The sequence below is a fragment of the Panthera leo genome, chromosome E2 (genome assembly GCF_018350215.1).
Source record: "Panthera leo isolate Ple1 chromosome E2, P.leo_Ple1_pat1.1, whole genome shotgun sequence".
NCBI lineage: Eukaryota > Metazoa > Chordata > Mammalia > Carnivora > Felidae > Panthera > Panthera leo.
Window position 1 is genome coordinate 6,371,193 of NC_056693.1, and position 24,300 is coordinate 6,395,492.

General features: G+C 44.3%; 1 protein-coding gene across 12 annotated transcripts in view; it reads right to left on the minus strand.

Annotated features, from left to right (window-relative positions):
* The window catches only part of LOC122209070 (vomeronasal type-1 receptor 4-like), a 105,900-nt gene that overhangs the window by 51,590 nt on the left and 30,010 nt on the right, over positions 1-24,300 (minus strand). For 4 of the 12 annotated variants that reach the window (XM_042920689.1, XM_042920692.1, XM_042920691.1 and 1 more), the window contains exons 3-5: positions 7,915-8,051; positions 6,405-6,477; positions 1,472-4,280 (exon numbers count right to left, since the gene is read on the minus strand). In XM_042920689.1, coding sequence (XP_042776623.1) covers positions 3,049-4,280; positions 6,405-6,438 — 1,266 coding nt within the window. In that variant the 5' untranslated portion in view covers positions 6,439-6,477; positions 7,915-8,051 and the 3' untranslated portion in view covers positions 1,472-3,048. The other 8 variants (XR_006197436.1, XR_006197435.1, XR_006197433.1 and 5 more) reach the window with 6 other exon arrangements.

Sequence of the window (24,300 nt, forward strand, 5' to 3'; positions counted from 1 at the left end):
ATGAGTTTGAGGGGTCCAGCAGGCTGAGTGTTAATGACCAAACTGGATCTTTTCAAATTGATAGGCTGAAGTCCTCAATCCCAGTATCAGAAGGTGACTCTATTTGGAGTTAGAACCTTGAAGGCTCTCGGACTGAAAATGAGTACATGAGGGTGAGCCCTGATCCACTCTCAGTGGTGTCATTATAAGAGGCAATCTGAGACACAGAGAGGCTCCAGACCTCTGCATGCACAGAAGACACACTAAGGGAGGACACAACGAAAGGGTGGCCATTTGTAAGCCAAGGAGATGTCACAAGAAAATACAGCTTCTGATGTGTCTTGGACCTCCAGCCTCCTGAACTGTGGAAGAAAATACCTGGCTTTGTTTTTTTTTTAAAGCCACGCTGAACATTGCATTTTGTTATGGCAGCCCAGGAAAACTGACACAAAGTTAAGGGTCTGCCTGATCAATCCTGGGACCTCCAAGGAGCACCCCTAATCTCTTTCAATGGGATCCCAGGTCCCCAGTCTCTGAGATGTCAGCTGCTGTGGCCTGACTCTCTCCGGGAGCAGAGCCCTTACAGGAGGCCACAGCAGGGAAACAGAGGCTGGGACATGTCTCCCGTACTATGCCTGCCCATCCACGGGAATCAGGAGAAGGGAGTCGGCACAGGCTATTTTCCACTGGAGGAGGATGAGGTTCAGTGGAGGGTGGGGGGACTGCTGGTTGGGTTTGGAAGCGGAACTTTCAGTCCCGACTTTGGACAAATGTTAACTTCCCTGCTTGTCAGATGCCTCCTGGGAGGTGGCATGTTGCCTGCATTCCTCACAGGGATCCTGTGAGTCCCACAGGGGATTCTCCCTGTGAAAGCACCTGTGTGAGCCTTCATGTTATGCTCATAGAACTTCTGTCCTTGCACCCCAGTTCCTGATGCTGTCAGATCCTAAAGGTACTGGACTCCACCCAAAAGGGCATTCTTTTCACCTTCCTATAAAATCTCTTTACCCTCGGGGCACCTGGGTGGCTCAGTTGGTTAGATGACCGACTTTGGCTCAGGTCATGATCTCACAGTTCGTGAGTTGGAGCCCCGCGTCGGGCTCTGTGCTGACAGCTCAGAGCCTGTAGCCTGCTTCAGATTCTGCTCACGCTCTGTGTCTGTCTGTCTGTCAATAATACACGTTAAAAAAAAAATCTCTTTACCCTTTATTTTACCACCTCTAGACAAGGCTCCTAGTTTCCAGCTTGGAGAGTTAGATAAAGGTACCACTGGAGCTTCCTATTTTTTTTGAAAAGTAGTTCACCCTTCTCTTCTTTCTTTCCTCCATGTGCACTGCAATTCCAGGCTTGTGCAATCTCACATCCCCAGTGAAGTTCTGGGTTGATATGAGCGAGAGCGAGAGCGAGAGCGAGAGAGAGAGAGAGAGCGAGAGCGAGAGAGAGAGAGAGCGAGAGCGAGAGAGAGAGAGAGAGAACGAACCTGTAAAGAGGAAAGAGGAGAGATCTCCGGCTCCCAGAGGTGGGTTGGTGGGTTTTTGGACGTTGAATGTAACACTCATCACTGTCCTTTGTTCAAGTTAGGAAGAATCCCTGCAGTCACTCAAGTGTCCATCCATGGGCACTGTCTGGACAGGAATCACTCCTTGAACTGACTCTCCTCCCAGATTTGCGGTCCATATGAAAAGCACAGCTTCTCCCCTGGGATTGGGCCAATGACTGTCTCACTTTCCCGAATTTCAGAGTCTCTACTGTTCACAAAGAAAGATCTGATTTCAAGTGGATTTCACCTCTGTCAGAAGCTTTGACTTGTATTTATGACACACACACAAAAAAAAGGTCAAATTCTTTGTTTTCTTGGGTGCAGTAACTGATACATATGTTTCATCTTCTTTTTGACTTCAAGTTTTGGGAGAGTGTGCCCTTTCTGTGGCAGGAATGGGTTGTCTCGCTCACAAGGTTTTGAACCACACTTTTGTCTGGGGCAGGAGGATTTCCCTCTTGAATGGGACATATCATTTCACATTCTCTCCTTAATGCCCTACTGATTTCAGTCTCCTAGAATCACCATTCATCCTAGGATTCTTCTAGGATCATCATCATTCAATTGGGGCTAAATTCTCATCCTTTGGAACCTGCAGCTTTGGGGCATAGGATCCCAAATAAACCTGCATCCTCTGTCCTCCACACAGACATATAGCACCTGAGAGGCTATCACCTTTTTTCTGAGCACAGTCTGAGAATGAAGCCATGCGACATTAAAAGCTGATGCGTATCTCAAGCAAGGCTATTATAGTGGGACATATTTGAAGCTGGCTCTGGGCATCTACTTCCAGTTTTAGTTTAAACTCACCAGGAAGATGTTTTCAAGGAATGACTTTCCTAGAATGGTGGCAACCAGCACTTATTGTGGAGGGGAGATGGTGTGGTTCCTGAAGCTCTTAGATGAGGACTCAGATACCCTTTCAACTTCTGAGGATTTTCTAACTCACTATGTCTCAGGACTCCACTGGATGTTCAAGCAGACTTCTCAGGCTTAACTTTCTCCTCAGATCTCCAAAATTCTTGTCACCTTTGTCACTGCCATTTCTCGGCTAAAGTTTCTTATTTTCCTGTACAACAAATTCATCTGTCCACTGCTCCAAAGGATGACACTCATCTATTATCTTCAAAGGTACTTCTTTATACAAACATCTATGCAAAACAGTCCAGAACAAAAGTTCCCCGTGCCTCTGCCCACAAGACATGCACATACATGAGAAACCCATGGAGAATTGCCTTCCAACAATATTGATAACCCATTTTTTCACAGTATTAAACTCTGGCAGATTTTTCTATGAGTACATCCCTGAGTGAAGCACTCCAATCAACAGATAAGAAGCTAGAATCAAATCCACTCAATTTCCCTCAATAGCATTTCATTAAGACAGCTGTATTCAGAATACTGGGCATCAGAATGAGGCCAAACAGCTTTGTCCACTTCCAGTCTGCCTGTGTATGGCCCATTTCAACCAGGGGATGCAACCACCAATGCCCATTAGTGTCCACGCTGGAGAGTCATGTGGTTACTTCCTAGGTTCTGTATTGACTTTTCCAGCAGGAGGAGTAAATAAACAACTGGGCATTGCTCAGACACATACAATTCACATTTCTTCTGGTAAGATTAGGGGATTTTGTGTTCCTTATCCAGGAAAAGCAGAGCCTACGTACTGTGGAGTCTTGTCTCATGAGCAGAAATGGGCTGATGGCTGGAAAGCCCACGGAAATTACTGCATTGGTCTTCACCAGCCACCAGCTGGGATTATAACTAAGAGCAATACAAGCATGAAAGATGGAGGAGAGGAAGTGGAAAGACACAAAGGTGCTCACGAGGATGAGGATGCTCTGGGTGGCTCTGGACTCAGCAGAGGATCTGGGGACGACATTAGTGCTGTGAATGTGCTGGACCCGCTGCTTGTGTCTGTGCAGGAGGAAGACCATGGAGCCGCTGGTCCAGATCGTGAGCCCATAAAGTGAAACTTCAGGAAATACTATCAATGCTGCATATACAGAAACTGTGATTGTCTCAGTATCTACAGAAAGACAATACCCCAAATCTCGTTTCTTTGTGATGTTTTTCATGTGCCAGTTGTTAGATGCATATAACACATACATAGGAAAAATTAAATTTACAAACATGAACTGGATCCAACAGAGGGAAATGGAGAGGCCAATGTACTTTGGGGCTTTGGTTTTAAGATCCTTCCAACAGGAGTTCATGGGGCTGATCGTGACGGTCTGGAAGACACTCAAGAGGCAGGTGCTGCCAATGGACATTCCCCTGCCCACCCTCTGAACATACAAAAGAAGTTCGCATCCAAACTCATTGAGGAAATATTGCAGCCCAAAAGCTGCCAGTGTCTGGGGGACACCTTTTGAGAGCATCGTCAAGGAGTTGGCTATAAGCAGGTGCATGAGGATCAACTCTGTGGGTCTCAAACTCCCTTCGGTGTGGTAATGGAAGACATAATGGTGAAGAAGAGAGAAATTGCCCAGGATTCCAACTATCGTCTGTGAAAAGAAGATGACTGCTATTGCCAAATCCCTGGGGGCCATTCTGTCATTTAGCACATTTTCCTCTAAACAGTAGTAACAATCATTCTTCTGAGCAAAGAGACTCATTGAAGAATCTGACACCAAGAGTAACTTCCGTGGTCCTGTGAGACTGCCAAAGACTCCAAGAGACAGGAGTAAATGGAGAAACTTTCCAGTATACTCCATGGAAAAGTCAGCACTAAGAACGAGGTGATCATAACTGGGTGAAGCTACGATAAACAAAAGCATATAAAGAGAGCGTAATACAACATTTTCAGAATAAACTGAAATTTGCTAGCCATATTAGGTAAGAGAAAACCGCAGTAACTACCCATATCATACAACAAATCAATTCTGAATGGATTGCTCATCTAAATTTTAGAGATAAATAATGACATTTACAGAAAAACAAAAAGAGAATATTCTGTGGCCTTGAGATAAAAACATATTTCTTAAACAGCACAAAGCATATTAACTGTATATGTGACATGACAAAGTAAATTATAAAAATTAAGAGCTGGTTCTCCTCAAAAGACACACACACACACACATGGGAGAGAAAGAGAGAGAGACAGAGAGAGAGAGAGAGAGAGAGAGAGAGAGAGAGAGAGAGAGAGGAGAGATTGAGTATAGTACAAAGAACGCTTACAGGCTCACAATAGAAAACAGTGGACAAAACTTCCCGACAGAAACTTCAAAAGAGGTTACTCAATGGGTAATACATGTCCAAAACATGTTCAATGTCCTTAGTAATTGGGAAAATTAAAATTAAACCACTACTTGGTACCACCATACACTCACCAGAAACCTAAAATGAAGTGAGTTAATACCACGTTTTGGCAAGGTTGTGGGTCAGCCAAGATTTTCATACACTGCTGGTGGGTGTTAAAATTGCTACAAACATTTTAGAAAACTGTGTGGTAGTCTCTACTTTAGCTGACCAGATGTAATCCTATGTCTCAACAATTCCACCTTTACAAATTTACTGAACAGAAATGTGTACAGGTATTACCAAAAGACCTTTTAGAGTTTATATGCCAGCACTACTCCATTACTCATAGTAGCTCCCGTCTCAAAACTACCCACCTGCCCATTAACAGTAGAATGAGTCAATCAAGTGATATTCACATAATGGAGTCCTATACAGCAATGCTAATGACTGCTAGTAACCGGTTGTATGCAACTATATGGATAAATTCACAAAATCAGATAGACTGAGGAAAAAAAGGCCAATATGAGAGAGTTCATTCTATAGGATTCCATTTATAGAAAGTGCAATACAGGCAACAGTGATCTAATCTCTTAAATGTTAGAATGGCTGTAACCTTATTCCCAAGAACTCCAAATCTATGAATATATGCAGCAGAAGTATACCCTTGGGGACAGTACTTTAATTTTTTTTTAATGTTTTATTTATTTTTGAGACAGAGAGAAACAGAGCACGAGCAGAGGAGGGGCAGAGAGAGAGGGAGACACAGAATCCGAAGCAGGCTCCAGGCTCTGAGCTATCAGCACAGAGCCTGATGCAGGGGTCAAACTCATAAACCGCGAGATCATGACCTGAGCCGAAGTCGAACGCTTAACCGACTGAGCCACCCAGGCGCCCCTTGGGGACCGTACTTTAAAGGGGGCACAAGAGTTTCTGAAGGAATGACAGAATTCTGTTTCTTGATGTTGGCATTGTGTACAGGGTCACATTCTGTTTGTGAAATTCCACTGAGCTGTGCACTTATATCCTGTGTGTGTGTTTAATTTTTTTATTTAAAAAAATTTTTTTTAATGTTTTTATTTATTTTTGAGACAGGGAGAGACAGAGCATGAGCAGGGGAGGGGTAGAGAGGGAGACACAGAATCTGAAGCAGGCTCCAGGCTCTGAGCTGTCAGCACAGAGCCTGACATGGGTCTTGAACTCATGGACTGTGAGATCATGACCTGAGCCAAAGTCAGACGCTTAACCGACTGAGCCACCCAGGCGCCCCAATTTTTAAAAAAATCTACAACACCAACCCCCACCCCCCCCAAAAAAAACTGGAAGTAGCTGGGGAAAGGTTGTTCTTGTGAATATGTGTGACCTGCTGATTGTGTCTGTGCAGGATGAAACTTAGAGCCACAGGCCTAGATCACGAGCCCAAACAAGAAACATAAAGGACTAATAACAATGCTGCATAGGGAGTACCTGTGATTTTGTCATGAAATTCACCAGAACGGTATCTGAAATCTTTGGAGTTTTGTTATGTCTTTGGTGCTGTGTTTGACCTTATATAAATACGAAGAATTTTATACAGCATATACAGGATCCAGCAGAGGAAAACAGAAACCCCAATATATTTGGGAGCTTTTTTTATTCTGCCCACCTGGAGTTGATGCTGATCGTGATGGTGGAGACATGCAGGAAGGTGATGATGTCAGTGGCCTACTGTGCCACCTCTGTGGGGGAATAAAACAAATTTGCATCCAAAGTCATTGTGGAAATGCTTCAACCTAAAAGCTGCCAAACATCCCCACCACACACACACAATTTGTAACCAGCAGAAAGAATTCCTGAAGACCACACAAGAGAATAAACAATGGACAAACCATTGCAACAGAAACTTCAAATAAGAGGGTACTCAATAGATAATACAGGTGTAAAAATGTTCTATGTCTATAGTAGTCACAAAAATTTCAAATATGACACTACCGCCTGGTGCCATCAAACACGACATAAAAATCTAAAACAAGGAGGACAGGGGTGCCTTGTTGGCTCAGGTGGAAGACCATGAGACTCTTGATCTCAGGGTTGTGAGTTCAGACACATCATTGGGTACAGAGATTACTAAAATAAACAAACTTTAAAAAAAAGAATAAAAGGAGAGTGAGAGAAACAACAAGTCTTTGCAAACTTGTGGATCAACCAAGAATCTTGAAACTACTGGCAAACATTAAAATTTGGAAACCGTGTGGTAGTATCAACTTTAGCTGTCTTGGATATACTATGTCCCAACAAATATACAGCTATGAATATACTCAACAAAGTGTGTCTGGTATCCCTAAAAGGCTGGTTACAGAATTATATACCAGCACTACTCGTTACTCATAGTAGCCCAAACTCAGGAATACCCACTTCCCATTAACAGGACCAGCCATCGGTGAAGGTTTTCATAGTCACACCATGGAGTCTTCTACAGCAGATCTAAAATGCTAACAAGACTACGCAAGAATACAAATCAATTTTCAAAAGTCATATGGCATGAGAAATAAGTCATCATTACACATTCAGGCAGTATGACTCCATTTATATCAAGTACAAAATGGGAAAAGTGATCTAATCTTTCCAATCTTGGAGAGTTATGAACCTATTCCCAAACATCACAATCCTACAAAGATAGCCAAGAAAGCTATACCTGTGGGGACAGTGACTTAGAGAGAACACAAGAAGATACCCGGAATTCTGACAACCACCTGTTTCTTCATCTTGGAATTGCACACACCGGTGTGGTCACTTGTGAAATACCAGTGAGTTGCATCATTAAAACGTGTACATCTTCTAGTTTTTTAAATACAAACCATCAAAATAAAATTTCAGGGAGCTCAGAAGATTCTGTGCATGTGTCTGGCTTGCTCAATGAGTCCGTACAGAAAGAAAACTTATGGACCAAAAGGTCCAGATTGGAGGTCAACGATGAAACATCACAGAATAATAATGGTGCTTACAATGAGTCTGAGATTTGGTTTAAAAAAATTCAGGAGAGCAGCATCCTAAATATTTGTTCCTTCTTGCTATATCTGCCATAGGAGTAACGATATTTACCACCACATACAGGGTCCGCAAAGGACAATGGAAATCCCAATATCCTGGGGAGGCTTTAGCTAATCTCCACCCACCTGGAGGTCTCGGGGCGAAGAGGCAGCTGGTGCCAATGAACACACTCTGCCAGCGTTGTGAGGACAGAAAACAGATGTGCACTCAGAAATGCATTGAAGAATGTTTCAACTCATGGCTGCCAATGTCTTGGGGACACCTGTAAAAGGAAATGACCAAGAAGCAAGTATAATCAGGTGCCTAACAATCACATCTCAGGATCTCAACCTGGATTCCCTGTAGAAGAGGAAGAGACAGACGATGGTAAAGAAGGGAGAAAATGCCAAGGATTCCAACCATCATCAATGAAGAGGAAACTGTTCTCATTGCCAAATCCTGGAGTCCATTCTGACAGATCCCAGTGAGTAATAATGGTCTTCAGAATCCGAGTATCCTGCACTGGAACATGTCTTTTCGACTGCATGTATCATATCAGTTGAGACACATTATCTCTGGGAAACATATTTACTTCAGTTTGACTGTGTCAAGGTGCCTCCCACAGGGGAAAAAATAATCTTTATTTTTTTTTAACGTTTTATTTATTTTTGAGACAGGGAGAGACAGAGCATGAACGGGGGAGGGTCAGAGAGAGGGAGACACAGAATCTGAAACAGGCTCCAGGCTGAGCTGTCAGCACAGAGCCCGACGCGGGGCTCGAACTCACGGACCACGAGATCATGACCTGAGCCGAAGTCGGCCGCTTAACCGACTGAGCCACCCAGGCGCCCCCAAAAAATAACCTTTAAATACCACTTAAAATGCATGAATCACTGCCTACTACCATACATATGGAATCTTTTTTCTTTTCCTAAAGGCATGATGGAGGCACGAACATTATTTCCATGGCAGAGATAAAGACAAGCTAGGCACACAGGGAAGCAATCTAAGTTCACACATTGGTTAGGGGCCGAGTGGAGACTGGAACCTGGCACGTTGGAGCGAAGACAGGGTCTGAACCTCTGTGCTCCACTAACAATGCACGTCAGCTGTGCCTTCAAATAGTCCAGACGCATATTTAATTTTGCATTTATACTTTTCCATCTTATTTCACACTATATTTTATTTTATAGGTTTGGTGTAAAAAGCATACATTTTTCATGAAGGATATTTTATTTAGGTGAATAACATATGTAAATAAAGTGTTAATATAATAAAGTTCAGAGGCATGAATGACAGGCTAATCCTGCAGGAGACATCCCTGTGCCCACATTAGATTTCATAAATGCAGTATTTGCTAACAATACTTTGGCAGTAGAAAGAGTCATTTCCTGTCACAGTAAGAACAAAAGTCATGGCTTCCACACACACAATATTACATCATAGTACCTTGTTCTCTAATCAACGGTTTATAAAATCCTACTATAAGATGAAACAGTTATTGATGATTATGTTTTAAATGCTGAGGTATTTCACAAAATGTGCATTGAGTGAAACTATTAGCACTAAGGCAAGATTGTAAAAGACAGTAAAATACAAGACACACGTAAAATGGTTCTAAGAATATGGAATTGTGTGTGTCACGTAAGTTAAAAATCATTAGAATATTAGTTCTGAGACTGGGATTCTTCTAGAATATTATTAAACCAGAGAGAATGAGCCAAGATTCACATGCCCCGGGCACCTCTTGTCTGGTCCCATAATTACAGTGAACTTTGCCCCAACTGACTCTTGCTTCCTGCTCTGGTATGATGTCATGGTTTTGTGAGTTTGAGCCCCATGTTGGGATCCCCACGGACAGTGCAGAGCCTGATAGGGATTCTCTCTCCCTCTCTCTCTGCCCCTACCCCACTCTGCTATCTCTGTCTCTCTCAAAATAAAGAAATTAACGTATTTTTAAAAAAATTCTAAAAACAGATTCATCTACACGATCTCTGTAAAGGATTAGAAAACTGTAGGGGCGCCTGGGTGGCGCAGTCGGTTAAGCGTCCGACTTCAGCCAGGTCACGATCTCGCGGTACCTGAGTTCGAGCCCCGCGTCAGGCTCTGGGCTGATGGCTCAGGGCCTGGAGCCTGTTTCCGATTCTGTGTCTCCCTCTTTCTCTGTCCCTCCCCCGTTCATGCTCTGTCTCTCTCTGTCCCAAAAATAAATAAACGTTGAAAAAAAAAAATTAAAAAAAAAAAAAAAAGAAAACTGTTTCTGCTCTACCCTTCTCTGTATTATAAGCAGAAGGCATTGTAAGCACACCTCTACTGACACTGAAAACTCTCAGCTCACACCCAAGGAACTAGTCCACCTCCCTCTTTAGCTCTTCCCCTGGTCTGTCCTGACCCTCAGGATCCCTTTCCAGACACGAACACTTACTCACACGTCCTTCCTTACAGGCGCTGCCTCTCCGTCTGACAGAGAAAGAACTCACTGGACTCGTCACGTTGAAGGATGGGGGCGCAGCGTGAAGGTCACAGCAGCCAGTACGTGTGAGGGAGGGAGGCAGCCAGACCAGAGATAAGGCTTTGTGATCTGTGACCTCCCCTCCCGTCAGAACTGCAATTATCATTTCACACGTGGTGGCAATGACAGCACAGCCTTCGGTAGCTGACAATACTTCTGAAAAACTTTCTCCCAGGACTAATTACCAAATCCAATTACAAGTTTGTGAGTATCTCCGAAGAGACTGTTGTCTGCTTTAGGAGGGGCTCTTACTTTTCACGATCCCTGATGGCAGAGAGGGGCTCACAGGGAAGGAGCAGTAAATACTGATGTCAGACAACTAAGGGACTGGCAGCGAGTGTGTGTGTCTCACAGGCATCCCTGATTCCCTCAGAAGTTCTTCCACCAAAAATCTAGGGCATTCTTATCTTAGTCTTCCGTTTTCTAAGCTGCATCATTATTTGAGAATTGAGGAAATACACGGAATCAGAATCCAGCAAGAATATCTAAAGAGATATAAAAGAGAACATGCCAACAATTCATATTAGAAAACATGAGTGAGTCCCATGTTTTTTGAGTAAAAAGAAGAAATCATGGGACTCATTTTTCAAGTTTATTTTATTTTGAGAGAGACAGACAGACAGACAGAGGGTGGGAGGGGCAGAGAGAGAGGGAGAGAGAGAGACTCCCAAGCAGGCTCCACACTGCCAGCACAGAGGCAGACATGGGGCCTGAACCCATGAACCTGACCTGAGCTGAAACCAAGAGTTGGATGCTCCACCGACTGAGTCATCAGGTGTCCCAGGTCTCATATTTATAACTAAATACAAATTATACTGAGATTTGCGATATGCAAATATTATCAAAACGACATAATAATAATATTGACCCTGGCAATCAAAGGAAGTCTAAAAATCTACCCCTCTAAGAAAAACAGATGTTTATCAAAGTGACCCTCAGAAATACAGGTACCGGGATTCCATGATTTCACAAGCAAGTTCTACTACCGTTCTATCAGAGAAGTCAAGGCTGCTCTGTTAATTCAACAGCACTGAGCTGTTACCAGAGGTCTCTACACCTCCCTTTGCTACTTTTCAACAGGGAGCACTTGGGCTCATGCAATTAATGAAGACACATAACATTTATGAGTCAAAAGTCCCTTCAGTGGATTTTCCACTGAAGAGATACACAATCTCAACAAGATCCACTATCCATTCCCCTGTGAGGATTCTTCATCCATGTGGAAAGGTGGGGAACCACGGTCCACCTAGCAGCACACCTACTTCTGATACCAACAGCACATCGGGGTTTCCTAAAACCATGCTTGGTTTTGAGACCTCTAGAAGGACTCACAGAACTGAGAGCTGGTGTACTCACTGATACAGGTCATTACAGGGAAAGGATGCAGGCTGGCATCAGACAGCAAAGAGATGTATGGGGCAGAGTCCGGGAAAAGTGCTAAAATGAAAGCTCCACATCCTCTATGAATTGATGGATGTCTTACTGTCTAGGCACTGATATTTGAGGACACTCAGACTGTATTGCCACCAAGGGTGTTCACCCAAGCCTACGTGTGCACACTTTTTACTGGGGTTTGATCCATACTTTCTGGGTATGTTTAGTCTCCTACGCTTGTGCAGTCTGGCTGATTGATACCTTTAGTGTACTGCTTCTCCAGAAGCAGACCTCACACTGCATGGTCCAAGGCCCCATCATACATCACATTGTGAGTCTGTCTGGTAGCCCTACTCATAGAAAAAGAAAGATAATCCTATGTGCATGGCATTCCAAGTGGTGGAGATCACCTCCCAGTAGGTCAAAGACCAGACGTCTGTTTGGGTGATGTTAAATTTTCACTCTTTCCCCACTGCTCCCCAGTTTTCCATTACAGGAATAGAGCCATATGGTTGACAATCCATTCTTCAAGCACATGGGCTCACATGCATTTACACAGTCAGGTGTGACCCCCCCACCCCACATACACTATGCACACTCACAGACTCGGACACACGAATTTATACAGTGGGAAAACATACAGTTTTTCCCATCCTCTCATATTTCGTCTTATACCCACACTCACGTGTACACAGACCACATATAGACTCACACCCATGTTCATACACACTCACAATGCACACCCTCACATCACTGGCCTCCTCTCTCTCACAAAGTCCCTCATGTAATTACCAGGTTTTGCTCCTCAAAAATATGTTCTTATGAAGGAAAACTTTTCATTTGTCCAAGTCTGAAAATGCAAGAATGGGGCCCCATGTCTGCCCCTGCATGCCTCCAACTGCAGACCCCACCAGGACGTCTTAAATGACCAGCATTTCAATAGTTCTGTGAGCTCTGGTTGTGGAAATGCAGGGCGTGCTGAGGGGCAGTTCATGAGGGTGTAACAGCAGGATAAGAAGGGCTGGGGGGGAAGAGCGCAAAGATATAAAACAGGGGTGATGCACACAGCACGGTGACGTGGGTGGGGGTTTACTCCGCTAAAGCTGCCATGACAAAATATCCAAGGCTGGTGGTGTGAACCACAGAAACCTATTTCTTCAGAGTTCCTCAAGCCATGAACCCAAGACAGAGGTGTCAGCAGGGTTGGCTTCTTCTGAGGCCGCTCTCCTTGGCTTTCGGGTGCCCCCCATCTCCGTGTGCTCACATGGCCTTGTTCTGTCCATGCGCATCTGCTTCCCTGGGGACTGTGTGTCCGGAGGTCCTCTTCTTGTAAGGACACCAGTCACACTGTACTATTCCCACTTTAATAGCCTCATTTAACCTCATTATCTCTTTGAAGCCCCCACCTCCAAGTTCAAGGGATTACGGCTTCAACATACGAATTCAGGTGCACACAATTCCGTTCCTAACAAGAGTATACAAAGTGTGAGAGGTGAGTGAGGACAGAGAATAAAAGGCACACAGGGGTTAAAGGGTGCAGTATGTTTCAAGAATACTGCAGGACTTAAGGGCACGGGGGTGGGGGTGGGGGACAGAGTGTGAGAAGTAAAGGGTAAAGACTAAATACACATTAGTCTGGGGGTGGATAAGAGTAAAAAGGTCATGAGTTAAAGGGGAAAATGGGGAGGGGGATAATCAGCAATGGCAGAGCTGGATAAAGGCCCAGGACAATTCATGTCCATGCGGTTAAAGCATACAGGGGAGAAGGTGTATCTTTTGTGGGATTTAGGGGTTTGTTTCAGTTTTTTTAAGTTCTGGTTAGTTACTATGTGGTGTAATATTAGTCTAAGAGTAGAATTTAGTGGTTCATCACTTACATACAACACCCAGTGCTCATCCCAACAAGTGCCCTCCTCAATATCTCTCACTCATTTAGCCCATCCCCACCCACCTCCCCTTCATCAACTATCAGTTTGTTCTCTGTAGTTAAGTCTCTTATGGTTTGGGGCACCTGGATGGCTCAGTTAAGCATCTGACTTTGACTCAGGTCATGATCTTGAGATTCATGAGTTTAAGCCCCATGTTGGGCTCTGGGCTGACAGCTTGGAGCCTGGAACCTGGAGCCTGATTCAGATTCTGTATCTCCCTCTCTCTCTCAAAAACAAACATTAAAAAAAAATTTAACAATGGTCTTTTATGGTTTTTCCTTTTTTCCCCTTTCCATATGTTTATCTGTTTTAATTCCACATATGAATAAAATCTTATGGTATTTATCCTTCTCTGACTTAGTTGGCTTAGCATAATATACTCTAGTTCCATCCACATCATTGCAAATGGCAAGATTTCATTCTCTTTTATGGCTGAGTAATATTCTATTTACATATATGACACACATCTTCTTTATCCGTTCATCAGTTGAAGGACATTTAGGCTCTTTCCATAATTTGGCTATTGTTGATAATGCTGGTATAAACATAGGGTACCGCTTTGAGTCAGTATTTTTGTATCCTTTGGATAAATACCTAGTAGTGCAATTGCTGGGTCATAGGGTAGTTTTATTTTTTAACTTTCAGAGGAACCTCCCTGCTGTTTTCCAGACTGACTGCACCAGTTTGCATTCCTACCAACAGTGCAGTAGAGTTCCCTTTTTTTCCTGAATCCCCAGCAATACCCGTTGTTTCCCGTGTGGCTAAATGTAGCCACTCTGACAGCTGTGTGGCGGTATCTCATTGTCATTTTGATTTGTATTTCCCTGATGATGAGTGATGTTCAAAATCTTTTCATGTATCTGTTAACCATCTGGACAGCTTCTTTGGGAAAATGTCTATTCGTGTCTTCTGTCCATTTCTTTTTTAAGTTTATATATTTGTCTTGAGAGGGAGAAACAGTGACAGTGAGGACACACATGTGAACGGGGTAGGGGCAGAGAGAGGGGGAGAGAGAAAATCCCAAGCAGGCTCAGTCCTGTCAACATGAAGCCCACCCAACGAGGGGCTCGATCTCAGGAACCATGAGGTCATGACCTGGGCCAAAATCAAGAGTCAGACACTTAGCTGACTGAGCCACCCAGGCACCCCTCTTCTACCTACTTCTTACCTGGATTATTTGTTATGTTGAGTTTGACAAATTCTTTCTAGATTTTGGATACTACCTCTTTATCAGATATGTCATTTGCAAATATCTTCTCCCATTACCAAGGTTGCCTTTTACTTGTGTTGATAATTTCTTTCGTGGTGCAGAAGCTTTTTATCTTGATGAAGGCACAATTGTTCATTTCTGCTTTTGTTTCCCTTGTCTGAGGAGACGTGTCTAGTTAAGAAGTTGCTCCAGAGGTCACAGAGGTTGCTGCCTGTATTCTCCTCAAGATTTTGATGGTTTCCGGTCTCACATTTCGGTCTTTCATCCATTTTCAATTTATTTTTGTGTAATGTGTAAGAAAGTGATCCAGTAATCATTCTCCTGCATATTGCTGTTCCGTTTACCCAACACAATTTGTCGAAGAGACTTTTTTCCAATGGATAGTCTTTCCTGTTTTGCCAATGATTAGCTGACCATATAGTTGAGTCCATTTCTGGGTTTTCTATTCAGTTCCATTGATCGAGGTGTCTGTTTTTCTGCCAATACCATACAGCTTTGGTGATTACAGCTTTGTGATATAGCTTGAACTCTGGAATTGTGATGCCTCCAGCCTTGATTTTCTTTTTCAGAGTCTTTTGCTTTGACTATTCAGGATCTTTTGTGGTTCCATACAAATTTTAGGATTGTTTGGTAGCTGGCAGTTTTGATAGGGACTGCATTAAATGTGTAGATTGTTTCGAGGAGTATAGATAGTTCAACCATATTTGATCTTTCACGCATGAACATGGAATATTTTTCCATTTCTTGTTCTCTTCAATTTCTTTCATAAATGTGCTATAGTGTTCAGAGTACTGATCTTTCATTTCTTTCTGCTTGTTTTATTCCTAGGGATCTTATTGTTTTTGGTGCAATTGTAAATGGGATCAATTCCTTGATTTCTCTTTCTGCTGCTTCATTTTTGGTGTACAGAAATGCAACAGATTTCTGTAAGTTGACTCAGTATCCTGCAATTTTACTGAATTTGTGTATCAGTTCCAGCAATTTTTTGGTGGTCTTTTGGGCTTTCTACATAGAGTACCACGTCATCTACAAACAGGGAATGGCTGACTCTTCCTTGCCGGTTTGGATGCCTTTTCTTTCTTTCTGTTGTCTGACTGCTAGGGCTAGGATTTGCAGCACTATGTTAAATAACAAAGGTGAGAGTGGGCATCCTTGTCTTGTTCCTGACCATACAGGAAATGTTCTCAGTTTTCCCCCATTGAAAGTGATATTAGCTGTGAGTCTTTTGTATATAACCTTTATGAGGAATTTAATGGTGGGACACAACACTATGACACTTGGATAGATTGAGGGCAAAACTCTTTATTACCAACAGCTGCAAAGAGCATAAGGCTGTCAGGCTCAGCCACAGTGGGGGATGCACATGGGGACAGGGTAACAAGCTACAGCTGTAGGAGCAGCTTATGTATGGACACAGAATGAGATGGAATAGTTTCAAGGTTTTCCAATGAACTGCCAGATTATAGTAATTTCACAGGTTCCAAAGCACTAAAGCAGTCCCTTGTTGTCTGGTGCCTGAACCTGGTGCTCAGAGCTGCTGCAAAGTGGCCTGAGTGGAGAACCCAGTTAGGGAAAGGACTGATGCATAGACTTGGTCAGCTCCTCAACAGGAAGAAGTGACTGCCCTGACACTGGATCCTCAAAATAGGGTCAAGATAGTATTAAAAAAAACCACACACACACACCCCACACACAGACAATCACACTCTGTATTAATGAAGTATGGGTGCACTGGACATGGGTGGCCCAAGACAGAACAGAGGGTGAAAGGAGATCTAAACATTGCTGGGGGGATAATGGTCTCAGGACAGAAAATGGGTGTGAGCAATGAAATCAGCTGGGAAGAGAAGGGGAATGAAAAGTCTAAGGAACTTGGGAAAAGGGAAGATATGGTGGTGTCTATAGGGTACACAGGAAGCTGATTGTGCCCAGTGACTGACGGCTGAACGGGGCTGTAGTCCTTGGCTTCTGCCCTGGATGAAAGCCAATACAGGTCAAAGGGGATGGATGATGTACAGGTGACGGTAGGAGAAAGTTCCCTAGAATCGTGCAGGGGATAGACATGACAGAGAAATGGAATTCAAAGTGGGGGCAAAATAGGGCTGGGGAAGGAAGTCTAGAAGGGTCAGCTGGAAGTGAGCAGGAACACATACGGGTCCAGGAGTTGGAGGCAGAGGCTAAAGTACAGGGATGGACAAAGACCTGTAAAGGGAGGGGGAGTAGAGTTCAAGAGGCTACAGTGGTGGAAAGATGGGCAGTATGGAAATTAAGACCATGTAGGTCACAGAGACAGGTGGAAAGTTACACTTTCATGCCTGCATTCATTCACAACCTCACTCACAGGGGCCTTGCATTTTATTCCCGGAGGTTTCTACAGTGACCTATGGGGGAAAACAATGGTAGTCATGCAAATATCCCTGTAAAACCTTTAACATGCAGGAGGACCACAGGTAGAATGTTGAATGAACACACCATGTCAGTCTTGTCACTGAAATCCAGTTCTTAGAGGGAGTGACCAAAAGAGATTGTCAGGACTGCCTGTGTCCTGTTTCTGGCACTCAGTGTTGGAAAAAGGTACCACGCTCACTCCCTTCCTAAACCTCATGCCTGCCACAATTTTTATGATTCAAGACTGAAGTGATCAGAGACTCTTTTATTACCAAAGTTTTTCACAAAATGACATACATGCTTTATATAGGAAATGAACCTAACAAAGAGAAATGAAAAATGTTAAGCACTTTGTTCCTTGCATGAAATCATCCCAAGATATAACCACTGGGGTCACGCTGAGGTAGGCAGATCTCCATCCCCAGGTGTTACACCCTTGGTTATCTTGCATTACATGGTAAAAGAGACTGTGCAATTATGGTTAATAATCATGTAACTTTATTTTATTTTTCAATATATGAAATTTATTGTCAAATTGGTTTCCATACAACACCCAGTGCTCATCCCAAAAGGTGCCCTCCTCAATACCCATCACCCACGCTCCCCTCCCTCCCACCCCCCATCAACCCTCAGCTTGTTCTCAGTTTTTTAATTTTTTTTTAACGTTTATTTATTTTTGAGACAGAGAGAGACAGAGCATGAATGGGGGAGGGTCAGAGAGAGAGGAAGACACAGAATCCGAAACAGGCTCCAGGCCCTGAGTGTCAGCACAGAGCCCGACGTGGGGCTCGAACCCACGGACCGTGCGATCATGACCTGAGCCGAAGTCGGACGCCTAACCGACCAAGCCACCCAGGCGCCCCTAGCTTGTTCTCAGTTTTTAAGAGTCTCTTATGCTTTGGCTCTCTCCCACTCTAACCTCTTTTTTTTTTTTTTTCCTTCCCCTCCCCCATGGGTCTCCATTAAGTTTCTCAGGATCCACATAAGAGTGAAAACATATGGTATCTGTCTTTCTCTGTATGGCTTATTTCACTTAGCATAACACTCTCCAGTTCCATCCACGTTGCTACAAAGGGCCACAATAATCATCTAACTTTAAATCACGAACAGAATCCTGGATCATACAGGTGGGTCCAAAAATATCACGTGACCTTTAAAGAACAAGAAGGGAAATGGAGAGATCGAGAACAGGGGAGGCAACCAGTGTGCTGATGCAGGCTTTCAAGGTGGAGGGAGCCACATGGAAATCATTTAAAAATCTTTATTTACTTTTGAGAGAGACAGCATAAGCACGTGAGAGGCAGAGAGAGACAAGGAGACACAGAATCCCAAGCAGGCTCCAGGTTCTGAGCTGTCAGCACAGAGCCCAAGGCAGCGCTCCAACCCACGAAATGTGAGATCATGACCTGAGCCGAAGTTGGAGGCTCAACCTACTGAGCCACCCAGGTGTCCTGCAAATCATTAGGAAAAATTTTTTTTAAATTAAAAACAATTTTTTAATGTTTATTTATTTTAGAGACAGAGAGACAGACCACAAGCAGGGGAGGGACAGAGAGAGAGAGCCGGAGACAGATTCTGAAGCACGCTGCAGGCTCTGAGCTGCCAGCAAAGAGTCTGACGCAAGGTTCGAACCCACGAACCATGAGATCATGACCTGAGCTGAAGTCGGGCACACAACCGACTGAGCCACCAAGATGCCCTGCCCATCATTTTTTTTAACACTTATTTTTTTTTTTTAGCAAGTACTTGTATTTTTAATTTTTTTAATATAATTTATTGTCCCCCACGTCAGGCTCTGTGCTGACAGCTCAGAGCCTGGAGCCTGTTTCAGATTCTGTGTCTCCCTCTCTCTCTGCCCCTCCCCTGTTCATGCTCTCTCTCTGTCTCAAAAATAAATAAACGTTAGGGGCGCCTGGGTGGCGCAGTCGGTTAAGCGTCCGATTTCAGCCAGGTCACGATCTCGCGGTCTGTGAGTTTGAGCCCCACGTCAGGCTCTGGGCTGATGGCTCGGAGCCTGGAGCCTGTTTCCGATTCTGTGTCTCCCTCTCTCTCTGCCCCTCCCCCGTTCATGCTCTGTCTCTCTCTGTCCCAAAAATAAATAAAAAACGTTGAAAAAAAATTAAAAAAAAAAAAAAATAAACGTTAAAAAAAATTAAAAAAAAAAAAAAAGGGGGGGGGGCGCCTGGGTGGCTCAGTCGGTTGAGCGGCCGACTTCGGCTTAGGTCACGATCTCGCGGTCCGTGAGTTTGAGCCCCGCGTCAGGCTCTGTGCTGACAGCTCAGAGCCTGGAGCCTGTTTCAGATTCTGTGTCTCCCTCTCTCTCTGCCCCTCCCCTGTTCATGCTCTGTCTCTCTCTGTCTCAAAAATAAATAAACGTTAAAAAAAATTTTTTTTAAATATAATTTATTGTCAAATCATTTTAAAAACTGAATTCTACTAACATAAATCAACCTAAAAGAAATTTAACCCCAGAAGATCCAGTTAAGAGACCAGGCTTTGATGACATGTAAGAAAATAAATGGGATTTGTTTGAAGCTGGTAAATTCACAACAGAAATCTAATGTATCTATATAACAATATTCTCATGAATTACCCTAAACTGTTATACATTTTTTCTTAGTGTTTATTTTTGAGAGTGAGCAAGCAAGCAAGAGGGGGCAGAGAGAGGGAGACTCAGAATCCAAAGCAGGCTCTGAGCTGTCAGTACAGAGCCGGATGTGGGACTCGAACCCACAAACCTTGGGACCATGACGTGAGCCGAAGTCCCAAGTTTAACCAACTGAGCCATCCTAGTGCCCCAAAACTGATACCATTTTTAATCGAGGTGTAACAATTTACTTTTAGCTTTAGGTTTGTCCTCCTTGTATGTACTTTCCGAGTATATCACATAGTGTCTGAAATTGCATCAAAGTGCTATGCATACACACCGCATTAACAGCCTGTTAGTTCAACGGTTACATATGTACCATCATACTGGACTGCCTTTCCAAATTGTGCCCTTCAACCGAATCCATCATCCCTTCAAAACCTAGACGCCCTCGAAGGCAGCACATGGATCCTGGAACCCGTCACCGAAGACACACGGATAAAAGCAACACCAGACTCTAGTGCGAATCTGTCCCTCTCACGCCACCCTGACACCCGCCTGTCGCGGGCAGGCTCCGGGCAGCCGTGAGCCCAGAGCCGAGCTGCCCTCAGCACGCGGTCCCGTCCCTCCCCGGGGCCCGCAAGCACCCCCAGGCCACCGCCAGCCCACACTCCCTGAAAACTAACCTTCCAGGAGGAGAAGCCACAGCTCTAAACCAGTTTCTCACCTGGAAGGGCCAAGAGCGTCTGCGGGAGCTCAACGGTCACCTGACCCTGCGGGACATGCGCACAGGCGCAACGAGGCCGTAGCCACGCCCACACGCCCATCCCCGAGCTCGCGCCTGCGCAGAGGCCGCCCAAGAAGGCCAACCCCCTCCCAGGACCTGCCACGTGCAACTGCGCGCTCAGGCTTCCCTGGAGGGTCCTCAGACTTTCCCTCTAGCAGCCGCTCCGTCCCCACGGCAATCACCTGTGCTGGTTCTGGTCCTTCCTCTTCATTTGCTACATGTGAGGAACCCACAGCATCTGTGTTGAGATGGGACGTTAGCGAGTAAGAGGGTCAGGTGTGCTCTGCTTGCTCTCTCTAGAGCTACCGAAAGGCGGATTGGGTGGGGGATGCTGTGGAAACCGAGTTCTGGGGAGAGAAGCAGCAGCACCACCAGAGACTCTGTTGAAAATGCTAATTCATCGGCCGGACCGCAGCTGTATCTCAATCTCTTAGAGTAGGGTTCTCCTGCAGACTCTGTTTCATCAGAAATGCAAGAGATTCACATACAACACTTTGAGAGGCAATGTTTGGCCAAGTGGTGCTCATTACTGGCTTCCTGTTACGATCACCAAGGGGGGGTTTTAAGAACTATCATCTCCTGTGCCTACTTCCTGATCATAGATGGCCATACTGTCACTGTGTACTCTCATGGTGGAAGGCGCCAATGAGCAATCTGGGATTTTTACAGGTTCAATGTTCTCATTCATGAGCATACATCCTCATGACATATGCATTGCCACAAAGCATCCCATCTCCAAATGCTAGGGCTTAGATTTCCCCATATGATTTGGGGCTAGGGGGAATAAACGTTTAAGCTCTTCCATTGATGTAACTACTTAGCAGATTTAACAACAAGACACAAATATATTCTGAAACAGTTCTTAGATCAAAAACATGAGGGGCCTTGCCTGGGTACTCTGATTACAGTGTCACCATCTGAATCAAGGGGTCAATCGCCTGGACTTCATTCTCCAGAGCCTGGGGAAGAATCCTCTTCCATCATCTTTTAGGTTATTGGCACAATTCATTTCCTTCTTATGGTTTCCACATGTGCCCCCCTACACTTCAGCTCAGAGACAGCAACAGTCCGTTAAATCCTTCTTAGGCTTCAAATCTCTGATTTCCTCTTCTATCAAATCTCTCTGGCTTCTCTCTCTTTTGAGGGTGCATGGAATCACTTTGAATCCACAGATAATCTGGAATAACGTCTCTTTTTAAAGGTCATCTCATTAGTAACCTTCAACCTCCAAATCCCTTTTACTTGGTATCATAACAAAGGCAAGGGAGTAATCCCAACTGGACATCTGCCTGTAATATTATGAAATCAGTGAAATTTTACAATGAAAAAAAATATTTTAGAAATTATCAACACATCCACAACTCTCTCGTCTCTGGTTTCTAGGATGAAAACACATCAGTGAAATAGCTTTCAAATATTCAGGTACCCCATGTTTTATTTTCTTAAAGTAAAGCCCATGCATTAGAGCTCTTAAAGCTCATCTGGTTAAAATAAAGTGTTCGGTTTTAGAAATATCACCACACAAAAAAGAATCTTCCTCAGATCAATGTTGGGGCATAAAATGTCCTTGACCCATAACAGTTCTTCAACAGAGATGCAGAGTTTGGGATGAGACAGCTCTTTCCCACACTTGCAACTCTGGATACCAGTCAACAGCCTCTCCAGCCTGACCTGACCAGGCCACTTCCTGCACCTAATTTCCCAAGGAACGGTTGGCATTTGTGTCCTAAAACTGCATCTTCCCTCCCATACTGTGTGTTCTATTTCACGACGTGAAGGGACATATAACATGAGGAAGAGTTTTGCCTCCTGAGCTGAGATTAGAAACTATCCCTGATGCTTGCAATTGACCATATATTGAGAATGAATGAATGGGTGTCAAACAGTGGCCTCCAATCTGTCCTGTGCCACCACCACCCTCCCAGTTCCCAGGCTCCTCTGCCCCACACTGCATGCCTCTCTCCTACTGTGGTCCTCCACGCCCCCACCCCAAGAGCCCCAGTCACCTGCTAAACCTCCACGCACCCCTCACCTGGACTCAGCCCTATGAGACTTCTGCATCCCACCCCAACTTCTTTCTCCTCACCTTTTTGACATCTGTCACTACGTGTCCACTATTCCAGGGACTCCAAGGTGACCCTCCTGACCTTCCATCTTCCCTGCAAACATCACCCTCTGGACTCTTCTTTTTCTAATATACCACTCCAATTCCATATCTCACCCATTCCCTGGGTCCTCTACACCCACACCATGTGGTGTCCCCACCTCCACTCCTGCGTGAACCCAATCCACACCCAGATGCATTTCCCGAACCCTATCACCCCTGACCCTTTCTCCTGGCTTCTTGGCTCCCTCACTGCCCACTATCCTCCCTGTCTCCCTCACTGCCCTGTGCCTCTTTGCCTCATTCAAGGTCTCCTCCAGGGTCCCTCTCCTCTTCAGACACTCTATCTGGCTTGGACTAAACGGTCTTCTTTCAAATTTCCCCTGCCCCACACTTACTCCTCTTCATCTCTCCCACCATGACTTTAACCCCTCCGAGACCTTGTCTCCTGTGGGTTTCACCAACCAGACTATTACTATCTTCCCTACTAAGTGCCCATCCCCATTATCACCTTCACTCCCGTGAACCATGCATCTTTCTGCAGAACCCAACATGCCTAATACCCTTCACTCCCCTGCACACTTTATCTCCTCGTACTCTCAAATATGGCAATGCCCCTGCGACATTGAGCACACGTTTGTCTTTTGTCCTTCTGCCTTCTTTCTTCTCCTGCACTCTCTTCTCCCCTCACCACAGGACTTCTGCACCACCATCCAGTCCCTATGTCCTTCTTTCCCTGCACCCTCTCTCTCACTTGCTCTGTCACGCACTCCAACTTTCCCACCACAGCCCTAACTAGGGTGGTAATGCTCAAAGCAATAGTTGAGGCTGTATATTGTAAATATTCCCCTTGTGGGTTGTAGTACTCTTGAAAGGATTACAAATGATAAAAGGGCCCCATTTCTGGCATCCAGACGTCTAGAAATAGACCTCTTCTTTTATACAAGAACATGTCAGCAAGAGACCCACACCCATGATGAAAGTGTATGTTGATTTTATGAAAGTGAACATGAACTGTGAGTTTGTGTAAAAGTGTGGTGAATGTTAATGTTAATGAGGGTGCGTTTTTATGTGTTCAGTATGTGCCTGAGTGTTTCAGAGTTTCAACAGCAACTTGAGTACATAAATGATCATGGATGTGTCTAATAGTATGTGACTATATGCAAGTGGGTACATACATGAATATTTGTGTCTGCGTGTGTGTAAAGGATTTATGTTTGTGTGCAGCCTGGGTTGCCCACCATTATGGCTCTGACTTGAAAATGGCTAGTAACTGCATAGTGAACCTGTATCAAATGTGGATTTGTCTGTAAGAAAAAAACAAAGGATCAGTTTCAACTCCTAATATGTGTTTCTTCTTACCAAACAGTAAGTGCTCATTACTGAAAATTCAGCATTAAAATAGAATAGAATAGAATAGAATAGAATAGAATAGAATAGAACAGAACAGAATAGAATGCGTAGAGGAATGTTGTAACCCTTTGATCCTCTTGAATTAAGTAGCCAAGGATTGGGTCATCCAATATTTACAGCAGTGGTAGAATCTTCTGGTTGTGCCATTGGATCCTGCTGTTTCAATCTGTAATAGACTCTTTTAGAAACTTCTCTCTTTATGGATATTGTTAGATCTCTAATTCTTAGC